A 25115-nucleotide genomic window follows, 5' to 3' on the forward strand; every position below is an offset into this window, starting at 1 on the left:
GCAGGAGTTCCTCAGGGTAGTGTCCTCGGCCCAACCATCTTCAGCTGCTTCATCAATGACCTTCCTTCCATCATAAGGTCAGAAGTGGGGATGTTCGCTGATGATTGCACAATGTTCAGTACTCTTTGATTTACCACATCTTCCTAAATTTGACCCCTGGCCCCCATTATTTGGTTTAAAGGCCAACATGGAGATTAAGGTTTGGGGAAGATTGTTCCAGTCCTTATCTGTTCTTGGGAAAAAGGAGTTAGCAAAGGGAGCATGTTGGAGCATATACAGTTGCAGCTGTTGGCTATGAACTCTTCGAGCTCAGTCACTTTTGGGTTTAATGTACTCCTTTGAAATATTTAATTGTTCATTCAATTTTCCAGAGGCATGTCAACCTAAGGGCTTTTTTCAGTTCTGCAGACTGTGCCAGGCTAGCAACGTGATGAACTGGTGAGACACTAGAATATTGCGAGTAACTGTAATGGAACAAGCTGCCCAGTGTTGAACTTTCTCAAGGAGAGTTATGTTTTCAGCAGTATATGGGTCCCAAGTGGCTTCGCATTACTCTGTAAGTGTGACCCAACCAGTGTCTAGTATAGCATTCCCTTTACTGCAGTTGAAGAGTGATGGAAGTTTTGTTTCATTTTGGATGCTTTGGAGGCTGAGTATTGGATGAACTTTCTACTCAAAAATGGAAATACGCAAGGAATTATCAGTGCTATAATTTAGGTGTGGGGGGCGTCATTATTAATTTATTTGAAAATAAGGGATCCTTCAACCAAAACAGATTACAGATTTTTTGCAGCCCAGCAAACAAGGAAACATGAAACGAAACTCTTTTGACTCTGCCCCTGGGACTTGTGAAGAAGCCAGGCTGACTTTATCCCGCCTCCGACCTCACCTGACATGAAAATGAATGAAATAATTTCAGCCCGTGACCCGGGACACACCCCCCGTCTTTGACGTCAGGCCGGGCTCATTAATCCTCCCTCTAACAATACAAGAGGAGCTATTCCTGGAAAGAAAGAAGGGGGAGAGTCAATAATCAATAGGGAGTTCAAACCAGAGTTGTGCATCTTTCGGGCAAGGCTGGGAACTGGCATGGCGGAGGGAGGCTGCAGGTAAGGGACCCTCCACCCCTGGCCATGGCTCAGGTGGCAACCAAAATTTGTGTCAGTTTCGGTGGGTGATCCCCATGGAAACAAAAGTCTCAACGTTCCACCCAGTGTGGCAACTGGTTCTGACAGCGAAGGTGACGTGTGTGTCCGGGAGCAGCATCTGATTTGATAAAATCGCTCCGTTGACAAAGCGTTTACTTGTATTGCGATTAACCTTGGTGTTAATCCGGAATTGAATGGATTAGGATGGGGAAGAAAGCGTGCAGTCAATTTCCACTTGCACACATCACATTTACAAACCACATCTCCATACAAATAAGACGTTGCGTGTTAGTGATCGACTGAATAACAACTTCAGTCTCTGGAGGCGAAGCGTTTTGCAGTCATTTTGCAGTGATGAGGTTGACTTGTCCCTGTTGTTAACCATGAGTTATGTCGTCGTTCCCCCTTTCATATTAATTGACCGTTTATGTCTCTGGCTGTGTAATATTGGGGATGGGCCGGGGTTTGGTGGTCATCGCTCTTTTATTGTGAACTGGGAACTTGAGAGTTTAGATCATCAGCAACTCGGGTTGCCAACTGAGATTAAATGTATCCCTGGAGGTTTCATCGCATGACTTGCCCCCATACTCCAGTAAACCAACACATCCATCCTTGTGACGCACTGCCTTCCTAGCCAATTAGAAAACGAAAAGACTCCTTACCAAATTGGATAATGCTTGACTGTCAAACAGCCTTCCCCCACCCCTCGATTTTCCATATTTTTATATCCGGTAAAGAGAAAAGTTCAAAGAATTTTTTTAAAAATCCTTTTCAATGACCCGATGATTTTTCTCCAGGGTTGCACACTGTCCTGGAGATTGATCTTCAATTCCTGGAGACTCCAGGACAATCCTGGAGCTTTGGCAACCCCACCAGCAACTGCATTTAGAGATGATTGACTTAACATCAGGTACACCCAGAATGAGAAAACAAAAGCAGGAATTTCTGGCCTTTGCACTGCTTTGCCTTTTTGCATAGACTATACAGCATAGAAAGAGGACATTTGGGCCAACTGGTCTATCTAGCTGCTTCTGCCCCACACAAGCCTCCTGCCACCCTTGATCTCTCCTGATCACCATATCCTTCTATTCCTTTTCCCTCATGTGCTTATTCAAGAAAAGAGGGTGAGAGGAAACAGGGAACTACAAGCCAGTTAGCCTGACACCAGTTACCGGGGAAATGCTGGAATCTATCATGAAGAAAGTCTTAATGCACTTAGAATGTCATTGTAGAACCAGGTGGAGTCAACATGGTTTTATGAGAGGGAAATTGTATTTGACAAGTTTATTTGTGTTTTTTGAGGACGTAACTAGGGTGGATAAAGGGGGACCAGTAGTTGTAGTATACCTGGATTTCCAAAAGGTATTTGATAAGGTGCTACACAAAAGGTTAATTTGAAAGATAAAAAGACTCAAGGTGTTTGGGGTAACATATTCGCATGGATAGAGGATTGGTTAACAGACAGGAAGCAGAGAGCAGGGACAAATGGGGCATTTTCAAGTTGGCTGGCTGTGACTAGCGGAGTGCCGCAAGGATAAGTGCTGGGGCCTCAGTTATTTACAATCCATATTATGACTTAGGTGAAGAGGCTGAGAGTAATGTACCGAAGTTTGCTGATGATATAAAGCCAGGTGGGAATGTAAGCTGTGAGGAGGACTCAAAGAGGCTGCAAAGAGATATAGACAGGTTAAGTGAGTGGGAAACAAGGTGGCAGGTGAAGTCTCATTTGGGGAAGTATGACATTATTCACTTTGGTTGTAAGAATAGAAAAGCAGAATAACTTTTAAAAGGCATGAAACTTAAATGTTGATGTTCAGAGCGACCTGGGTGTACTCGTTCAAGGAACACTGAAAGCCAGCATGCAGGTACAGTCAACAATTAGGAAGGCAAATGGCGTGTTCGCCTTTATTGAAGTACAAGAATAAGGAAATCTTGCTACAATTGTATAAGGCTTTGGTGAGACCACATGTGAATACCGTCTGGAGTTTTGGGCTTGACAGGGTAGATACTGGAAGGTTGTTTCGCCTGGCTGGGAAATCCAGAGCTCTGGGGCACAGGATAAGGGGTCGATCATTTAGGACTAAGATGAGGAGAAATTTCTTCACTCAAAGGGTGGTGAATCTTTGAAATTCTCTACCCCAGAGAGTTGTGGATGCTCCACCGTTGAATATTTTTAAGGCTGAGGTAGACAGATTGTTGATCTCTTGGGGAATCCAGGGATGTGTTGAGCGTGTGGGAAAGTGTTGAGGATGAAGATCAGCTATGATTGTGTTGATTGGCTGAGTAGGCTCGAAGAGCTGTTTGGTCTACTTCTAATGTTCTTATGCTCATATCTAACTTCCTGTTAAATACATCTGTTTTCCCCTCAATGAACTTCTCGTTGTAGCAAGTTCCACATTCTAACCAGGGTCTGGGTAAAGAAGTTTCTCCTGAATTCTTTATTGGATTTATTTTATACTTATGGTTTCTGGTTTTTGAATTCCACATGAGTGGATAAATGTCTTCCCTGCATCCACCCTATCAAACCCTGTCCTTATTTTAATGATTGCTTACAGGAGCTACGTCCACCTCAGCCTTCTCCTTTCTAGAGGAAAAGTCCCCGCCCAGCCTGTTCAGTCTTTCCTGATATGTATTAACTCAGTTTGGGTATTATCCTTATAAATGTCTTTTGTTTTGCCGAAGCCTCTATATGATTTTTAGAATATGGAGAGCAGAACTGTGCACTGAATTCCATGCACATTGTTTGCGAGAATGAGGAGTTGTATCAGCTGCACAGGTACATGGCAGTAACTGCAGCAATGTTCTGTGGCACAAGTGCCTGCATTAACACCAAGCCAACTTATTTACAAGGCAGTTTCTGCTTTGGTTGTGTCAGCATCACAGACTAACATCCATATTTCACCGACATTTATAAATGGGGTTAGTGGCAGCTGAACCAGTCATGACCCGCTGATGTGGTAGTCATGATAACCATGATGAAAAACTTATAAATAAAGATGATGTAAAGATAGGCCTTGAAGATTTCAAGTGATGGTACTGTGACTATTTCCTTAGATGACTTGTTCCTCTGTGGGATTGTCCTTGGGGAGAAAGCTTGTTGATACACTGTCTTGGAAACAATCGGTCTTTATAGTTTGTGTGAATGACTACCTCATGATTGTCATTGCCAGAGGACGCCAGGTGCTTGTTTTTGTTGATTCCCATCCGTCCATTCCATATTTTATAGAACACGGTCAGCCTATTTTTCTCCCTCCTTTGCTGTAATGATTCCCATTCCAAATCTTTGATCCAGGATGTGACGCTGGTCTATTCCCCATGCTGATTCATGCAGCATGTCTTTGAATTGCTTCAATCTTATTTACATATCTCACCATATAAGGATCCCACACACAATCTGCATACTCCAGGATTGGATAACAAGTGCTTGTAGCTGTAACTCTGACATCTTTGTTGCAATACCAAAGATTCCTCTTTAGAAATACAGGAACTCTGTTTGCTTTGGATGTTATCTGCAGATTTTAATTTTCATTTCTGCCACCAGCACAAATGCTTGGATTTATTGTATTCAATTTCCCAACTTGCTGTGATGGGATTCGAACTTACAACTCCAGATGACAGAACCGATGTGCTACCATAGCCATTGTCTCCTTTCAGGCCTCTGTGCACCTATTGTTCAACTGAGATTCCCCATTTTTTTTACACTTGACAACGTACCCTGAGAAAACAAAGATATTTTGTCTCTCTGGGGAGATCACATGGCTGTGGGGTTGGGGGCGGTGGGGGTGGGGGTGGGGGGGGGTGGTGGGGTGTGTGGACGGGAATGATAATGTCATAAGTATGGAATAGGCTTAATGGACCAGCTGGTCTTTTCCTGGCTGTGGATTTTGTATGTTCATGCGACAGTCTTTATTATAGTGAAAAAAACACTCCCACTCATAAAACCCCATTTAAAACATTTAAGTCCCCTCAAGTACTTAATCCCTTATAAAAACAGGCTTGTACTCTTAACCCCAAATCAAAGACAATGATAGGCTGTGGAAAGCAGCCAAGCATTAATAATGGCATAATGATGGCCCTTGGGGTAATGTCAACAAACAGCTATTGTAATTGCTGGAACACATTTTTTTCAACTTGCACTGACAAAGGCAGCCAATTTTTGTTTTTTATAAAGGGCTGGAGATTTAACTAACTTGACAGCTTAAGTTTTTGTTTAACCTCTCACTAACACTGGCAGGCTGCTTTTTTAACCTTAAGAGGTTTTGTGATTACTCCAAAAGTTTTTAATTCCCATACTGTGGGATAAGGCCCTCGATACAGTGAAAATGGGATCTATTTGAGCTCAACACTGAGTTCAAATGGCCCTGCTGATTTTGGGTTTTCCTCACATGTGAGTCATCCCTGCCCACTTTCCCCTACTGGTGAAAATGAGATCTGCCAGAAATGGGGACAAGGCTCAGGGTCCATCTGCCATTTTGGAGTATCCATGGAATCTGCATGACTCTACAAAAGTCCAGGCCATATAGTCCACTGTTCCTATGCTAGAACTGATACCAAACTGTTTCTGTTATATAATTCACAGGACATAGACCATGATGGTACTTGGGACCTCAGGAAAATATTATAGGACATTCGGAGCAAAGCTAAAAACCAATATGTAGAAGTACCTAAAGGGGGTTGTGAAACAGCTCAATATGAATAATGAATGACTCTACAGGTAAATCTTTTGACTCTGCACCCTCAACAGGAAGCTGTGCCCAAAAGGAGTGTGGCTTGGAGAATTTGCACAAAATGTTATTGTCCTGTTTATAACCCATGCCTCCTTGAACCTCTCCAGTTGGGCAGTGGGATCGGTGAACTTATCCTTATTTCCTTTCCAAACAAGACTGAGTTCTCCTGAACTTATACCTGCCATTCAGTGGGTTTTCAGTCAGCTATGAATCCCACCCATATAACATTAATTGCAGGCAGGGGCTGTCCAATTTTATTGATGCCCCGAGAAAGAGAGTAGGGGTAAGATTAGCAATTGAGAATGGCAGAAGGAGAATGGCAGAAGGCAGAAAGTGGGGTCCCATGAGGATCAGTCCTGGGAATACTATTATTCACAATTTATATTAACAATTTAGACTTTGGAATCAAAAATATAATTCCTAAATTTGTGGATGTCATCAGATTGGAGGGGATAATCAATACTAAGAGGACAGCAACAAGCTACAAGATGACATTAATAAAATTGTTATCAACACAGTTTAGTGTGAAGTATTACATAATTGTAAGAAAAATAATGAGCATACATATTACTTGGAAAGTAAGAATCTAAATGGGGTAGAGGGACAAAGGGACCTGGGAGTACAAATACACAAATCACTAAGAGGTTTTAAGGCCACAAAAAAGACAAAACAAGCAGTAGAGCTTATTTCTTGAGGGATAGAACTGAAAAGTAGAGAAGTTATGCTAAATTTGTATCAAACCTTGTATCAAGAGCTAAACTAGAAGTAATCGATAGAAGATAGTCACTAATAAGTTAACTAGGGAATTCAAAAGAAACATCTTTACGCAAAGAGTGATGAGAATGTGGAACACGCTATCAGAGGGAGTGGTTGAAATGAATAGCATAGATGTATTTAAGGGGAGGATCAATAAGCGTATGAGGGAGAAAGGAGCAGCTGATTGTGCTGCTAGAGTTAAGTAAGGATTTGTGAGGTAAATCTGTGAGGAGGCTTGAGTGGAGCATAAAGGCCAGCATGTCTGGTTGGGCTGAAGGGCCTGTTTCTGTGCTGTACATTCTATGTAATTCTATATGTAACACATCCTTGGGCAGAGGGTGGATAATTCTGGGCTTGGGCTCAACTGCTCTGTATCTCCATAATGAGGATATCCATGATGTCTTGCCTTTCTGACTGCCAATCCTTTCAGAACAAGGTGGCATGAGTTTAGCATTAGAGTTAGGCTGTACAGAGTGATGTCAGGAAACACTTTTCCGTATAAGAGGTCGTGGAACTCTTGAATGCTCGGGTTAGGTTAATTGAAATTTTCAAAACTAAGATTGATAGAGTTTTTTCCTCAAACAAAGATATAAGGGTTACAGAAGAAAGGCAGATGAATAATGGAGTTCAAATACAGATCCAATTGAATGGCAGAAAAGATGTGAGGGGCTGAATGGTCTCCTTCTGGCCTAGTGTTCCTTCCTTCCTAAAACTCTCCGTTGGCAAACTGGAGTGAGTGGTGTGAAGCTTGTGACTTTTTTCCCTGCCTGACACAGGGGCCATACTGTTGTCTCTCTGTAGACAGCATTGGTGTCAAGTACATATCTAGCCTCCTTCTTACAGTCGGTGGAACTCTATGGGAGCAGGAGGTATTGAGAATGTAACTAATGCTGTAATTCAGATAATTTTGTAGTGTTAATGTCTATGTGTGCAGAGAGCAAGAGGCCATCAGGCACATCTGTGTCTGTCTCAACCCTTTGGTAGATTTCAACCTGTTCCTCCAAATATCCCCTTCCCCTCCTCAGAGTCACCAAAATGAAGCGCCAATTCAGAGGTGCACCTCTTCAACTAGATAATCTGTAGACTCCAATCCCACTGTTTAGGATTAATTTACTCTTAATTTCCCCAAACTGCAAGAAATCTATCTTATAGCTTTGTGGTTTATGAAGACTGTTGTAAAGGTTGATGATGTCTGAGGTTTTGTTACAATGAAGTGGGAAAAACCATTTCCTCTGCTCAGTAAATTGGTAATGGAAGAGCATAAATTTACAATCATTACCCGCTGTATGAAGGAGGCTGGACATGTACTTGACGTGTATTACTACTACACCAGGGTGTGAAGAGGCTTGTGTGGTGCATAAATACCAACATGGATCTGATGGGCTGGTTGGCCTGTTTCTTATTGTAACTACTATCTCATCCTATTTTTCAAATTCCTCCATGGCTTCATCCCTCACTATTTATGTAACCTCTAATTACAACCCTCCCAGGCATCTGTGCTCCTCCAATTTTGGCTTCTTATGCGTCCCTCGTTTTGCTCACTCCGCCATTGGCGGCCATGCCTTCAGATGCCTTGACCCTAAACTCTGGAATTCCCTCCATAAACCTCTCCACCTCTCTACTTCCCTTTCCTCCTATCAGATGCTCCCTAAAACATACCTCTTTGAACATGTTTGTGCGCATCTGTCCCAATAGCTCCTTATGTGACTTGGTGTCAAACATGCTCCTGTGAAGTGTTTTGAGACCATGGGCTGGATTTTGCTGTCGGCGAGCAGGGGGCGGGGCTCACTTGCCAATGGCAAAATGATGTGGGATGATGTTGGGCGGAACCCCTGACATCATCCCGCCCCATTTAAATTTTCAGGAAGGCGGGGGCAGCCAAATCAGCTGTGCGCCCGCCGACCTGTCAATGGCCAATTGAGGCCATTGACAGGATAATTAAAACAATTAAAGGCCCTGCCCGTCCAAGGTTGGTGGGCAGGCCAGGAGCCCCGGTGGGCTTCTGAAAAAACTTGAAACCTCATCCATCGGTGGGATGAGGTTTCATGTAGGGTTTAAAAAAGTTTATTAAAGTTTCAGTGAAATTTATTAACATGTCCCATCTTGTGTGACATTGTCACATGAGGGGGACATGTTAAGGATTTTATTAATTTTCTAGTTTTAAAGTATATACAGCTGTCATCGATCTCCCTGAGGCAGCACTTTGCCTCAGGGAGATGTGTGCTCTTTCGTGCGCATGAGCGAAAGAGCGCACTCTCGCTTTTGGGGAATCCCCCCCTGCCCGCATAGCGCTCCCTGGCGGACGTCACGCTGGGTGGGCCTTAATTGGCCCGCCCACTTAAAATGGTGGCAGGGCCCGCTTCTCCGGTGGGGATCAGCTCCCCGCCCGCCAGAGATTGGGTTGGACCCGCCCGCCCGACAGGCAGAAAATATGCCCATTGTTTTACCAGATCAAAGGCGTTATATAAATGCAAGTAGTGCTGTTAAGAAAGTTTTGTTGAACAATCAGTTTGCAAACAGAAGCCCCACTGCAGACAGCTAAATTAAAGCTAAGATTCACACGAATGATACAAAAGGAGTTGCTCAGTGAGTGTTGTGACTGCCTGATTTAATCAGTATGCAGGTCTCTGTGTTAACAATGTGCAAAATAAACAGTCTGAGAACAAGGATTTAGTTGTTTGTAAGTGGGAAGAGACAACTCAGAAACTGGAGAGTAAAGAGAAAAGCATTTTGCAAATTCAATAGCTGTTTGCTTCAGTTACCAATCAAATGATGAACTAGTCCTGTCTAATTTTATCTCTTCACCTCAACAATTCCCCCTGAGTCTATCACCATGGGGTTAGCAGTGAGAGCAGGAGTGGAGAGCTGATCGTATGAGCTACATATCATTTTTACATAGAATTACATAGAATTTACAGCCAGAAACCAGGAGCCTCCTCTCACCCTATCGTAGAGTCATTATAGCACAGAAGGAGGCCATTTGCAGAGCTGTGGTGGGATCTCCAGTTACTCACACCTGAGGCAGCCACCTGCCACCATCAGAGTTAAACATGAATGTGAACAAAAGTTGGCTGCTAAATCCATCGCAGGGGTTGCAGTGAGTATCCGAGTGCAATGAATGCACTATTTCTCTCATCCTCCTCTTCCTTTCTTCGACTTACTTTTACTTCCCTTCACAGCTGGCTGACTGACATTTTGAGATGTAAGAATGTTATCGTTTTTACATAGAATTTACAGCCAGAAACAGAATATTCAGCCCAACTAATGCATGCTGGCGTTTGTTTCCCAGGAGCCTCCTCTCACCCTAGGAGGCCATTTGACCCATTGAGTCCAGGCTGGCTCTTTGTAGAGCGATCCAGTCAGCCCCATTTCCCAGATCTATCCCGTTTATTTATTTATAAGTTTATTGCCCTCAAGTGCCCATCCAATTTCCTTTTGAAATCATCCATTGTCTCCACTTCCACCATCCTTGTAGGCAGTGGGCTCCAGGTCATTACCACTCGCCGTGTAAAAAAGCTTTTCCTCACATCTCCACACCCCACCTCCATCTCACCCCCCCACCCCATATCTCTTGCCCAAAACCTTAAATCTGTGTCTCCCTAGTCCTAGTACCATCAGATATTGGGAACCTTATCTAAACCTGCTATTATCTTGTACACCTCCATCAGCTCTCCCCTCAATCTCCTTTGCTCCAAGGTGAACAGCCCTTCTACATAACCTTCCTCCCCTTTCATCCCCATGTACTGATCAAGGTCCCTTGGATGTATCTGTGCTAACTGCCTTAACTGCCTCAACATGTTGTAGCAGGTTTCACATTCTAACCAGGCTGAATAAAGAAGGTTCTCCTGAATTTCCTATTGGAGTTATTAGTGACTATCTTACATTGGATGGCCCTTAGTTTTGGACTCCCCACAAGTGGAAACATCCTCAGTACGTCTTCCCTAGGTAATCCTTTCATAAATTTACTGCCCTATCAGCTTAAATTCACCTTGACCACTCCATGTGGTCCCAGGTTCCACATTCTCCCCACTCTCTCGGCAAAGGAAGCTTCATCACACCAGAGATCACAGTCGTATGACTGAGTGACTCAGCTACAGGGTGAGAGTTTTTCTGCCTGCATCCTTGACATGTCAGAACTGAGCTGGCTGGGCAACTTCACCGTCCCCTCGGTTATCTGCTCACTGGGTGAACAGCTGGTGGATTTAACCTGAATGGATTTTTTTTCCACATCCCATTTCTTGGTATCTTTAAATCCCACCTCTTGTCTTTCTTGGGCAATAAATGAGTATGACCTGTGTGTGTGTATCTCTGGGAGTGGGATGCAGCGAGAAGTAAGATGGATGTGGTGAGGATTCCCTGGAGTATTTGGGGGTGAGGGGATCGAGGACATCACACGTGAGTCAATTCTGGGAAGTCTGTTGGGATAACATGGAGAGCGGTGGAGGGTGTGGTAGAGGGGGTGTACCACTGCTTGGGGTGGGTAGCTGGTGACAGCTCCATGGTCTCGCAACATCCTCTTCGTTTAAAAAAAAAATCAAAACTTGCATATTTCTAAAACTGAAAACTTAACCCCCAAATAATATTGTTTTAATTTGAAGTGCATTTTTTCCACTTCCTCCTCTGCCTATGGCACAGTTTTCAATTCATCTTCCCAAGCAGCAAATCTTAACCAAAGCGACCTCTTTCTGCACTCCTGTCACCCTCCCCTGTCCAGGTTGGGTTTGGTAAAAAGTGGGAACCCTGCTGGATAGATAATATTAATTATCATCATTAACAACTTGCGTTTACATAATATCTTCTGAATTAAGCATCGCCTGACTCTGCCCCTGCCTCAGCTCATCTACTGCTGAAGCCCTCATTCATGCCTTTGTTACCTCATGACTCCCATGTTCTCACCTCTGTCAACATGAGGTCATCCAAAACTCTGCTGCCTGTGTCCTTTCTCACACCAGGTTGCATTGCCCCATCACTTCCATGTTCTCTGACCTAAATTGGCTTTTGGTCAAGCAAGGAATTGATGTTAAAATTCCCATCCTTGTTTTCAAGTCCCTCCAAGGCTTCACCCTTGGTCTCCATCTCTGTAAACACTTCCAGCCTCTCAATCCTTCAAGTTCTCTGCACTCCTGCGATTCTAGCCTCTTGAGCATCTCTGATTTTAATCACCATTAGTGGACGTTACTTCTGCTACCAAGGCCCTAAACTCTGGAATTCCCTTCCTAGGTCTCTCCATGTCTCTACCTCTCTTTTCTCTTTTATGATGGTTCTTAAAACCTACCTTTTTGACCAAGCATTTTACCTAATATCTTTTAGGATGGCTCAGTGTCAAATTTTGCTTTATATTGCTTTTGGGAAGTACCTTAGAATGCTTTATTAGATTAAAGGTACTTTATAAATGCAAGATGTTGTTGTTGTTGTTGTTGTAAAATGACCTGAGGCACTTCACAAAGAGTTAGGGACAAAATGAATGGCAAATCAACAAAAGAGTGATTAAGACTGATGACCAGAAGCATGGTCAAAGTAGGATTGCCAAACCTCCAGGATTGGCCTGGAATCTCCAGGGATTGAAGATCATCTGCAGGACATCGCTGTATGCAACTCTGGAGAAAAATCATTGGGACATTAAAAAAGGTTGTTTTTAAAAAATCTTCTATTAACGTTCCCCTCCACCAGATATAGAAGTACTGAAAATGGCAAAAACAAAGGCTGTTTGACTGACAGTCAAGCATTAATCAATTGAGTAATGAGTCTTTTTGCTTTCCAATTGGCGTAGGAAGGCAGTGCGCCACAAGGATGGATGTGTTGACCGACTAATGGCTGGAGTGTGGGGGCAAGTCACGTGATGAAACCTCCAGGAATATATTTAATCACAGTTGGCAACCCTAGGCCAAAGTACTGATGGCCTTGTCTCAGTGGTAGCAATCTTGCATCTGAGGACATCATGGGTTTTAAGTCTCATGCCAGCAACGAACACATAATCTAGGCTGGCTCGCCAGGCTGTGCTGAGGGAGTGCTGCAGAGTCAGAGATGCTATATATCAGATGAGGCATTAAATTGAGGCCCTGTTAGCCTTTTATAGTGGATGCAAAAGTTGTCATGCCACTATTCAAAAAAGAGCAAGGGAGTTCTCCCTGATATTCTGGCTAACGTTTATCAATCAATGAATATGTGGTCTTTTATCTCATTGCTATTTGTGGGCTCTTGCTATGTTTTCCTACGTTAGTCTAAGAGTGACTATACTTTGAAAGGACTTTGGCCTTCAAGCACTTGGAGATGTCCTGAGACCATTAAAGGTGCTATAGATATATGCAAGCTTTAACACAACAACAGGTGTTACACCTGCAGAGTTATTGTTGAAACGTCGTCTCAGGATGAGATTGCGCTTAATAATGCTGAATTTAGAGGGGAAGGTGGAAAGGAGTCAGGGAAGTCAGAAAACTAGACATGACAGGCATAGTCGTGAGAGGAAATTTACCGTGGGAGAGCCGGCATATGTGAAAAACTTTGGGGAAGGACCAAAGTGGTTACCAGGTGAAATAAGTGCGGTGACTGGACCTCTTTCTTACCACATGGAGGTGGAAGGCTGGATCATCCATAAATGTGTGGACCATTTAAGGAAGAGAGAGACAAATCACCAAGGATTGGTTCCACCAGTGATCATGACCGGGCCTGTGTTTCCTGTTGAGGATACTCAAACCAGGACAGGCATGCTTGATGTTCCTGTAAGAGTTGAGGATACAGAACTGCAAGTGCCCACCGAAGCACCTGATGTTCGGGCAACTCTGGAAAAGGAGGTTCCTGACAAAGAATCTGAAGTTGTGGAGCTGCAACATTCCATACATACCAGGAAACCACCTGAAAGACTGAACTTATAAACTCCTTACCCAGTGTAGACATTATTTTGTCTTGAAAAATGTGCATGTGTAAATATAATATGTATAGCCGAGTTAAAGGGGGAGAAATGTAGTAATTATTGTTTTATTTAGTGTATAATGTACCTTTAAGAATGCTTGTTAAGGAAGATCAATTGATCTGTAGTAACCAATAGGAGTGTAGTGTGGGCTACCTCAGGAGTCAGTGTAGAGATAGAGTTTGAGTTGAAAGCACACGTGTAGTTGCTGCTGAGTATGTTGTAAATAAAGTTAATGTTTCCACCCAAGAAGCGTCTGCAGATCAACTCTATCATTAATAGCAGCAACTTGGCCACCCTACAATGGGTGTGCTACAGAGAATGAAAGGGGAACGCCAGCCACGAGTGCGTTGGAATGGTCAGGTCGAGAGGTAACAATGGCAAAGGGTTTCAGCAGCAAATAGCTGAGGCAGAGGTGAAGTTGACCGAGGCTACAGAGGTGGGACCCTCTACATTAAACCATTTCATCTAGAATTCACCGGAAAGGAATGAATTTCATTCCCAAGATTCTTTCATAGACCTCAAGCACACACACTCTGTGCGAATGGATGCTATTTCAGGTGTGTTGCTCATTGCCCTCTCTTCAGGCAATAACCTAATCCAGATATTATTCCCTTCACCAGCCCCACCTGCCAGTTACACTGCATTTCCATTTTAGAACTGTCAGAACAAGCTTTCTTTTCAACGTTGAAGCAGAATTTGGCAGAAAGCCTTCTACAAAATTGGGCATTGGTCAGATGCACGAGTTTTTTCACTGCCTAGTACATAGGCCCAGCACTGGAAAGGTTCATATTCCAGTTTCAAAACGTGCCCTATGTAGCTGAGTCAAAGATAAACACGGCTCTGTTTGTTTAAAAAGCTTTCACTTTCATCTGATTCATATTGGTCATAAACCTCACTCCACGGTTGGATAACTCTCTGTGTATATGGCTGTCAATGTGTGTATTCTCTGTTTGTCTGTACCTGTCCCTCTCTATCTGCTATGTGCTGTGTGTCTCTGTTTTTCTGTGTGAGTGTGTGTTTCTCTGTCTGAGCGTGTTTCTCTGTCACTCTGTGTCTCCCTGAGTTCCTCTGTCTCTGTATCTTCCCGAGTGTGTTTCTCTCTGCCTATCTCTTGTCCCCCTCTGTGTTTTTCCTCGTCATCTCTTACCTCTGCCTGGTTGCTGGATAAGAGCCTGAAATCCTGTCTAAATTTAACTCAAGTTATAAATTTTGCTGGTAGTTGCCGTGGCAACTGATATTCAGAAAGGCAGCAGAATAAACTCACTGTAGCTGAACAAGCTTCACTAACTCTTTCACCTGTACACTGAGAGGAAAAACAGAAAGGCGCAAGAAATATTCATTCATTGTTTTATTGTGTCAACATCCGAGAAGGTTACAAGTGTCAATTTAAGCCCCATACACCGGCCTTAACTTCTGTTTCCTAAGCAACAAAAATATCTGGGAACAGGACGATACAACACACCCATTCCTTTATCATAGATCAAATCCACTTATCTGTTCTCTAACAATTAATAACTTTGTTTTCACAAAGTTCTGTACGCCCCTCCTCCACTCATCCTCCATGCTAGATTCCCCTCCACCTCACTGCCTCTCTCTTCCTTTAAGAGTTTTCTTAAAAACTCCCTCTTTGACCAAGCTTTTGTTCATCGCTTTATGTAGCCCAGTGTCTATTTATTTTTGATTGTGCTCCTGAGAGGTGCCTTGGGACGTTTTACTACATCAAGGGTGCTAGATAAATGAAAGTTGTTGTTGCTGACAGGAGTGTGACTGGCTGGAGACATGTTGGTTTCTCAGTGTCAGCTGCATTTCATGTGTTTCAATGTGGTACAGGTAGCACCAGCATTGGAAACATGGGTCAGTATTGTGGTTTGGGTCAAATACCTGGCTGAATAATGTAAATGCTGACAGAGGGTCTTGTGCACTTGCTTTCTGTGAGATATTCAACAACACCAGAGTCGTGGATAACTTTTTTACTCCCAAGCTAAACTGGGATGCAGTGATAGTGCAGGAAAAACATGCTGGGCTAAAAATTGGTTATGGCCTATGTTTGAGCACAGGGCTCACACTTTGGGAGCTGCCTGCATCCATTGCTGTCGATCAAAACAACATGCAAACTTGCTGCTGCCTCCTCATTTACCTGGTTACAGTCTGAGTGGGGTCCACGCTGCTGGCTGCCTCAGTGCTCAGTAGGGGACCCAGCAGCATGCCCTGATAGCACAGGGAGCAACCAAACTGCTCCTCTTAAAGACAGTCTCAGTGGCAAGATACCTGCACTGAGATTGGCTGCATGTAGGAACTGCACGAATGGAGCAGCAGGGCAGAGAGAGAGCTCCCAGGTTCACAGATAAGGCACTGGAGACATTAGTTTTGGAGGTGGACAGGAGGAGAGGTGTCATGTTTCTGAGGAGTGTACGGACAGGAGGCCTTCAAGGACCATTCGAAGGAGATGGGAGCAGGTGGTCAGGGTCATCAGTGCGAGCCATCTGGCCCTTAGGAGCTGGCAGCTGTGCTGGAAGAAGTTCAATGACCTCATGCATGAGGTCGTGGTCAGTGAATGTATCTTCGAAGGACCTTATACCAGCTGTAGCAGCAAGCTCTCAAGCTGCTCAATACACCAAATCCCACTGTTCACCCATCAGCACATCCTGTCACTCAGGACTCACGCCTAACGTTCAGATAATCCACCTCGACCTCACACTCCGACCAATGCTGCCAGCCTCACACCCGGCTCCCAAAGCTCCCATATAGCTCTGGCTATCCAAACACAACTGCTGACATTTTGAACTCTCTCTTGCAGGGCAGGATCACCCATAACCATCAGCATATGAGATAGTAAGGGGACAATGACGCCTTTATCTCCTGAGCCCTATGGAGGAGATGGTTGTCTGCAACACAGGGCCAGCTGTGGCACAACCCTTGGTATCTGGCATCACTGAGAACATTGAGGATGATGGTATCTTCCTGCCTTGTGCCCCTTCTCAACTCCAAGCTCACCCTCTTCCTAATATCTGGCGTGATGGAATGATGAGCAACCTGCAGATGGATCTCCTTGTTTTCCATTTCACACCACCCGCCCACCCCCCCTCAACTTCCTGCACACCAACATTCTCCCTGTGATATTCTGCCTACAGGTACTTGGGAACAGCTGTCGGATCAACCACGGGATACCCAGGAGGAAGAGAGAGTACAGCGCTGAGGAAGAAGCACCATCACTTGACCTGATACTCGCACACCAGCTCAGATAATGACACTGTACGAGAGTAGTATAGAGTTGGGATCTCAACATTATGAGTCACTGGCATGAGTGGACTGCAGCCTGGCTGAGGGAAAGGATTGTTTGTGTGCCAGCTCCCTGGAAGGCAAGGGCACAGACAAGATCTTTATGAGGACTCAGATGAAGACGTCTCTGGGCATATGGGACAATGCTGATGGGCATGAGATGCTGGTTGCATTGGCTGGTCCACCAGATAACCCCCTGTTACTGTCAAGGAGCATAGAGGAGACTGTCTCAGGTTGGCAGGGGGCAGAGCACAGAGTTTGACCTCTCCACAGCCTCTGCTCCATCTCCCTGTCTTGCTGCAAACCCAGAGACACCATGACTGTCATTCCTATAAACTGTTGCAGCCTTTGTGTGAGCAGGTCACCTGTGAGGCTGCAGGAACACCCCCTGCCAAATCTAGACACTGAGTATAACACCTTGAAAAATACTCTTGAGTACTTCCAGCTAATTTGCACTTGGAGAAGTTAGTCTGAATTACCCTATCTACAATTTATATGCCTGGCCCTGTGAAAGGGCACTGAGGGTGGGGGCCTCTTCAGGCTGTACACCTGTTCTCTGGTGAGTGAGACGTGAATATGCTGATCAGTTTGTGAATTGTGTGACATATCAGCTGGTCTGACTATTTGACATCACAATTTGGTCAGTTGGAAAGTTTCCAGGATACAGACCTCAGGAATGTCCTTTCCAACATGGCACCACACAGGACATGCCAGAGGCAGCCAGAGGTGCTATGAGTCCACTCGGAGGGTCACGGGCTTTGGAACCACCAGCTGCAGCAGCACCATTGGGAGCAATTTTACTCCCACTCTGTCTCTTGAACCCATAAAGTTCAATAACCACTCCTGGGACATGGTTCCACAATTAGATTTACATTCATGTGGGGCCAATGGCCAATATTTCCATTTTGCTCCTAATCATAAAATCATACCAAGTGACCCACTGTGCCTGTTGTGGCTGACTAAACAATTAGTTCACTCTTCTGCTCTTTGCCAAGGGAAGAATTTTCCCCCCCCGTTAAGGGGGAAGTTCAGGAGCGGGCATGTGCAGGTGCGCCTCTGATGGGGGCGGGGGAGGGGGGGGCGCCGCCATTTTACGTGGGCCGGCCAATTAAGGCCCGCCCAGCGTGACGTCCGCCAGGAAGCGCTATGCACTCTGTGCGGGCAGGGAAGATTCCCTAAGCCTTTCACGCATTTGCGAAAGAGTGCACAGATCTCCCGGAGGCTAAGTGCTGCCTCAGGGAGATTGGTGCCAAATTCAAAAATGTGAAATATAGACAAATAAAATTTCCCTGACCTGTCCCCTCATGTGACAGTGTCACATGAATTGGGTCATGTCCATCACTTTTAATTAAACTTTTATTAAATTATTAAAAACCTACATGATCATCCCGCCCGTGGTTCAGGTTTCATGCTTTTTCTAATGCCCGCCAGGGCTCCCGGCCTGCCCGCCAACCTTAAGGTTGGACGGGCAGGTCTTTCAACAATTCAATTACTTTTTAAATGGCCTCAACAGGCTGTTGACAGGTCGATGGGTGCACAGCTGACTCGGCTGCGCCCCTGCCGACCTGAAAATGGAAATGACGCGGCGTGAGGTCGGGAGTTCCGCCCGACGTCATCCTGCGTCATTTTACATGTCGGCGAGCGGGCCCTGCTCCCCGCTTGCCGACCTCAATATCTTGCCCCAAGAGTTCTGAAAGATTTTCTTCCATTTTCAGATTTTATCCAATTACCTTTTTGAAGGTTGTTACTGAATTTACTTCCACCAGCCTTTCACCCTTGTTAGCTGTGGATGAGATGGTAGCACCTACACCTCTGACTCAAAAGGCACTGGTTCAAGCCTCACTCCAGGGCTTGAGCACAAAAATCTAGGCTCTCACTTCAGTGCAGTACTGTGGGAATGCCCCACTGTCAAAGGTGCTGCTTTCAGACTGTCCGTCCTCCCAGGTAGATGTCGCAAATCCCATGGCAGCATTTGAAGAAGAACGGGGGAGTTATCCCCGGTGTCCAGTTCAATATTTATCCTTCAATCACAAAAAATGTATTATCTGGCCACTAACACATTTTTGTTTGTGGGATCTTGCTTTGTGTAAATTGGACGTTGCATTCCCAACATTACAACAGTGACTACACTTCAACTGTACTTCATTGGTTGTAAAGGACTTTGAGACATCCGGAGGTTATGAAAGGCATTTGTGTTTGTTTTCTTTCAGCCATTATGCATTTGAATATCATTCCCACAAAATCCAATGATAGAAATGACTTACAAATGTCAGTTTGAAGGAAAGGCCCATCCCAAACTTCCATTTCTGACTGGCGGGTTACACTTTGTGCATGGCTATTGAACTTCGGGGGACTTTTGGTAATTTATATTTTTCAACAGTGCTTAAATCCACTTTCATTGTCTGGAGCGGTTGATTAGGATTCAGTTTGTCAGGAAGCATAAAGAAATAATTTGCATTTATACCATCACCTTTCATGACCTTAGGATGTCCCCAAAGTGCTATACTTTTTGAAGTGTAGTCACTGTTGTAATGTAGATCATGTTATATATTGTTGTTTTATCTGTAAATGGCTAGGAACTAATTGTTATGTATAAGTGTTCCATGGGGCACATTTTACAGCTGCACTATAGACTGATATGTGTACAGAACCAGTTCAATTCAGTCCTTCTTTTGTACAAGGCAGCATGCAAGTTTAAAAATAAAATTCAGATTTTTCCAAGCTTAAAGTGTCATTATTACCAACATCTGGGAACCAAAAGATAATAAGGACATATAACAGGTAACACACGTTGTACACAGCCAGCTCCCACAAACAGCAATGGGATAATAACCAGCATAATTGGTATTTTGGGATGTTGATTGAGGGATAAATAATGGCCAGGACCCTGGGGATAACTCCCCTGTTCTTCTTCAAAATAGTACCATAGGTTTCTTGCATCTACCTGAAAGAACAGATGGGGTTGGGAATCTCACTTTAACGTCTCGTCTGAGAGACAGCATCTCTGACAGTGCAGCACTCCCTCAGTAATAGTATTGCACCCAAGTGCTAGCCTACATTAAATGCTCAAATCTCTGGATTGGGTCTTGAACCCTGACCTTCTGACTCAGAGGTAAGTGTGCTGCCAACTGAGACAAGACTGAGACCTGGATGGAATTTCTTACTTGTCACAGAGTCATTACATTCATGGAGTCACAGAACCCTAGAGTCATTTTGGCACCAGGTGGCCATTCAGCCCATCAAGCTCATCCGTTTGAAATAATAAGTTCATTAACACATCTGGGAAAGGAGACTGGGTGATATGCTGGAATGGTTTCATGGATGTGATCCCAGTATGGGCAACATGCATCTAGGAGGACAGTTGTGGATTTGATTGGAAGCTCAACTGACCAATTCCTGGCAAGCGAGAGTTTGGGGGCAGTGTGGGTCTGTTAGTGGCTTCCTGTACAGCAAAGATAGGACATTGAGAAATGGAGGAGAAGTAATTTGTGTGAGTTGAAGGTTGTCAGACCTCGGGAAAGAAAGATCTCTCTTTACGTTTCTGCTGACAGTTTCAGAGAAGTTAATGGTCAAACAAGTGACTTCAGCCCACTGAAGGAAAATGTGTTATGCTTTTCATTTTCTGTATGAGAAGGAATTGATTAGAACTAATTGTAAATGTTACTCTTTTCCTTCTTCTAATATTTCTGCAATAAATCATTATATTGGTTTATAATTGACCTTGTGTTATTTAAGTGATCTTTAGAAGATCTTTTCAGAAGATAGAAGAAATGGAAGAGATGTTACTGTTAAGATATTACAGTGTACAGTTCAATTAGCAAGGGTTTTCATTGTTACAGCCTATCTACTCTCAGGTCTTTTATCATATGCCTAGCAATTGAGCAGTAAAGGGAAGCTCCTGGTTGTAAAGGAGATGGGGACTGGTGCTATTGAGCCCATTGGAATATTTTGAGCAGATCTGAATCCTATAACACATCCCCTCCTGGTAAAATCTCAACAATTCATTTGAGCGCTGTGCGGTTTGTGTGTTTAGCAGGCAATTCCTGTATGTGTACTTCATAAAATGGGTATAGGCTGAACATTCACTGCTGCCTGGCACTGTGTGTGTTACTGGACAAAAGTTACAGCTCTGTGCTCCATCAACAGAGCGGCTTCCAGAAAACTCTACTTTCTCTTTTGTGCCAAACACTTCCTTTCTCTCAAATGTCAACTCACTCCAAAGCTCAGGTCGTTCGAGATCTGATTACAGCTTCAATATGTGGAAATGTTTTACAGAATCACAGAATCTCACAGTGCAGAAGAGGCCCTTCGGACCATCGAGTCTACACCGACACGTGAGAAACACCTGACCTACCTACCTAATCCCATTTACCAGCATTTGGCCCATAGCCATGAATGTTATGACGTGCCAAGTGCTCATCCAGGTACTTTTTAAAGGATGCGAGGCAACCAGCCTCCACCACCCTCCCAGGCAGTGCATTGCAGACCGTCACCACCCTTTGGGTAAGAATGTTTTTCCTCACATCTCCCCAAACCTCCTGCCCCTCACCTTGAACTTATGCCCCCTTGTGATTGACCCTTCAACTAAGGGGAACAGCTGCTCCCTATCCACCTTGTCCATGCCCCTCATAATCTTGTACACCTCGATCAGGTCGCCCCTCAGTCTTCTCTGCTCCAACGAAACCAACCCAAGTCTATCCAACCTCTCTTCATAACTTAAATGTTTCATCCCAGGCAACATCCTGGTGAATCTCCTCTGCACCCCCTCCAGTGCAATCACATCCTTCCTATAATGCGGTGACTGGAACTGCACACAGTACACGAGCTGTGGCCTCACCAAGGCTCTATACAACTCCAACATGACCTCCCTATTTTTATAACCTATGCCTTGATTGATAAAGGCAAGTGTCCCATATGCCTTTTTTACCACCCCATTAACATGCCCCTCTGCCTTCAGATATCTATGGACACACACGCCAAGGTCCCTTTGTTCCTCAGAACTTTCTAGTGTCATGCCGTTCATTGAATACTTCCTTGTCAAATTACTCCTTCCAAAGTGTATCACCTCACACTTTTCAGGGTTAAGTTCCATCTGCCACTTATCTGCCCATTTGACCATCCCGTCTATATCTTCCTGTAGCCCAAGACACTCAACCTCACTGTTAACCACCCGGCCAATCTTTGTGTCATCTGCAAACTTACTAATCCTACCCCCCACATAGTCATCTATGTCGTTTATATAAATGATGAATAATAGGGTACCCAGCACAGATTCCTGTAGTACACCACTGGACACTGGCTTCCAGTCACTAAAGCAGCTTTCTGTCATCACCCTCTGTCTCCTACAACTAAGCCAATTTTGAATCCACCATATCAAATTACCCTGTATCCCATGTGCATTTGCCTTCTTTATAAGTCTCCCATGTGGGACCTTGTCAAAGGTGTTGCTGAAATCCATATAAACTACATCAACTACACTACCCTCATCTACACACCTGGTCACCTCTTCAAAAAATTCAGTCAAATTTGTTAGGCATGACCTCCCTTTGACAAAGCCATGCTGACTATCCCTGATCAAACCTTGCCTCTCCAATTGGAGATAGATTCTCTCCTTCAGAATTTTCTCCAATAGTTTCCCTACCACTGACGTGAGACTCACTGGCCTGTAGTTCCCTGGCTTATCTCTACAACCCTTCTTAAATAGTGGAACCTCATTAGCTGTTCTCCATTCCTCTGGCACCTCCCCTGTGGCCAGAGTGGAATTAAAAATTTGGGTCAGAGCGCCTGCGATCTCCTCCCTTGCGTCCCTCAGCAGTCTGGGACACAAATTATCCGGACTTGGAGATTTGTCCACTTTTAAGCCTGACAACACCTCCAAAACCTTGTCGCTCCCTGTTTACTCACCCCTCTCAAAGTCCTGTGCAGGTTTGCCATTTAATGGGCAACAACTCGCCTCCAACTTTCCTCTCTTCAACACAACCTTTACATAGGAACATAGAAATAGGACCAGGAGTAGGCCATTCGGCCCGTTGCTCTACCATTTAAATAGATCATGGTTAATGATATACCTCTTATGCCACTTTCCCACTATCCCCATTTCCTTTGATGTCATTAGTATCTGGAAATCTATTGATTCCTGCCTTGAACATACTCAATGATTGAGCTTCCACAGCCCTCTGGGGAAGAGAATTCCAAAGATTCACCACCCTCTAAGTAAAGAAATTCCTCCTTCACCTGTCTTAAATGGCCTGCCCCTCATTCTGAGACTGTGTCCCCTGGTTCTAGACTCACCAGCCAGGGGAAACATCCTGTCCACCTCTACCCTGTCACACCCTGTAAGAATTTTGTAAATTTCAATGCGATCAGCTCTCATTCTTCGAAACTCTCGGGAATACAGGCCCAGTTTCCTCAACCTGTTCTCATAAGACAATCCCACCATCCCAGGGATTAGTCTGGTGAACCCCTGCTGCACTCCCTCTATGGCACATACAGCCTTCCTTAGATATGGAGACCAAAACTGTACGCAATACTCCAATCTCACCAACTGCAGCAAGACATCTTTACTTCTGTATCTCCTTTCTTGGCTGCTCTCAGATTTTCCTCACCTGTTCCTCCAAATGCACTATTTCAGCTCCCGATATTTGCATAAAATCAGAACTCATTGTACTGAACCCAACTCCAGTTCATTCTTTCCCAAGTCTGTGGAGCTTTCTGTGCCTCCCCCCGCCACCACCACCCCCCAAAACAAACATCTTCCGTTCACCTCTCTCTGATTGATTTCATTTTGTTTTTGACCATTTTTAACCTGTTGTAGAATCTGTCTGATGGGCTTTGACTTTTTATCTAGGCTTGACCCTTTCTCGTGTTTAATCCTTACAATACCATATTCCAGTATGTCCAGCTCCCCACCTTCCTGATACTGACCTGAACAAACGCTCACATTTTTATCAAGTTGTCCGAATGGTGTCTAACTTTAATTTTTTGGCTCTCTGTTGCTACTTAAAATGGTTTACAAACAATCCGAGGCCTCTGATGTCGAGTTTGCGTTTTTAGAAATTTCCAGTCATTTAATTCAAAAACTATTGATGGTGACCTGGCTTTGGATGCAGCTTAGGCTGATAAAATACAAGCCTCCTCTCTCACTGGACATGGTTGGATCAATGCAGAGGGAAGCTCATCTTCCCTTCAATCAATGCTACCCCTGACAAAGGATATGGTGCTAACCTGGAAAGAAAGCGGAATATTCCATTTCCCAACACTAAATTCCCTCCCTTCTTGGGCACTAAGTCCCCACAATGTCCCAACAGGACTTGGATCTGGATAGCCATGTCTAAATGGGGAGACAGTGACATGGTGGCAATGTCACTGGATGAGTAATCTAGAGGCCCAGGCTAATGCTCTGGGGACACAGGTTCAAATCCCACCATGGTAGCTGGTGGGATTTGAATTCAATTAATAAATCTGGAATAGTCATCGGTGATGATCATGACAACTATCATTGATTGTTATAAAACCCATCTAGCTCACTAAGGTCCTTTGAGAAGGAAATCTGCCGTCCTTATCTGGTCTGGCCTACATGTGACTCCAAACCCACAGCAATGTGAATGACTCTAAATTGGCCTAGCAAGGCACTCAGTTCAAGGACAATTAGGCATGGGCATGCGACACTCCCTATGAAAGATAAAAGAGCATCACCCCGTATTAATCATCACAATTTCTTCAAAGTTCATCCTGATTGCAGGTTAACCAAACAGAAATCAGTCTTACTGTCAGGGTGCTGCTAGGGTGTTCCTTATTTATAATTCTTCATGCTCATATAAGATGGGATGTGGACACAGCCAGTGTGGTGACATGACAGGCCCTCATTCAAAGTCTGTGCAGACCAAGCAGCCAGCTGTCCTTGAGTGGCTGCAGTCCATCACTCACAGACTTGCTTCAAACTGGAGCTGAGTAGCTGCTTTAGACATGTGGTGCCTGTAACACAGAAATATAGAGCACAGCAGAGTCCCATCATTGAATTAATCTATTAAATTGCATCAGTGTTTGTAGAACACTCCAAAACAGGGAATAAGAACAAGCTTGTCTAACATTGTTTCTCAGCTTGGGCTTTGAACCTTTCTACCAAAGGAAGATGGTTGTGATTGTTGGAGGTCAGTCATCTCAGTTCCAGGACATCACTGCAGGAGTTCATCAGGATAGTGTCCTCGGCCCAAACATCTTCAGCTGCTTCATCAATGACCTTCCTTCCATCATATAGTCAGAATTGGGGATGTTTGCTGATGATTGCACAATGTT

At 44.3% G+C, this 25115-nt stretch overlaps 1 protein-coding gene across 1 annotated transcript in view; it reads left to right on the plus strand.

Annotated features, from left to right (window-relative positions):
- Positions 1–986: 986 nt before the first annotated feature.
- pnp6 (purine nucleoside phosphorylase 6) overlaps positions 987–25115 on the plus strand; it is an 82280-nt gene continuing 58151 nt past the window's right edge. The window contains exon 1 of the mRNA XM_078542946.1: positions 987–1109. Within this exon, the coding sequence (XP_078399072.1) occupies positions 1090–1109 (20 nt within the window). The 5' untranslated portion in view covers positions 987–1089. The remainder of the gene's footprint in view (positions 1110–25115) is intronic.

This window comes from Cetorhinus maximus, chromosome 6 (genome assembly GCF_964194155.1).
Source record: "Cetorhinus maximus chromosome 6, sCetMax3.hap1.1, whole genome shotgun sequence".
Taxonomy (NCBI): Eukaryota; Metazoa; Chordata; class Chondrichthyes; order Lamniformes; family Cetorhinidae; genus Cetorhinus; species Cetorhinus maximus.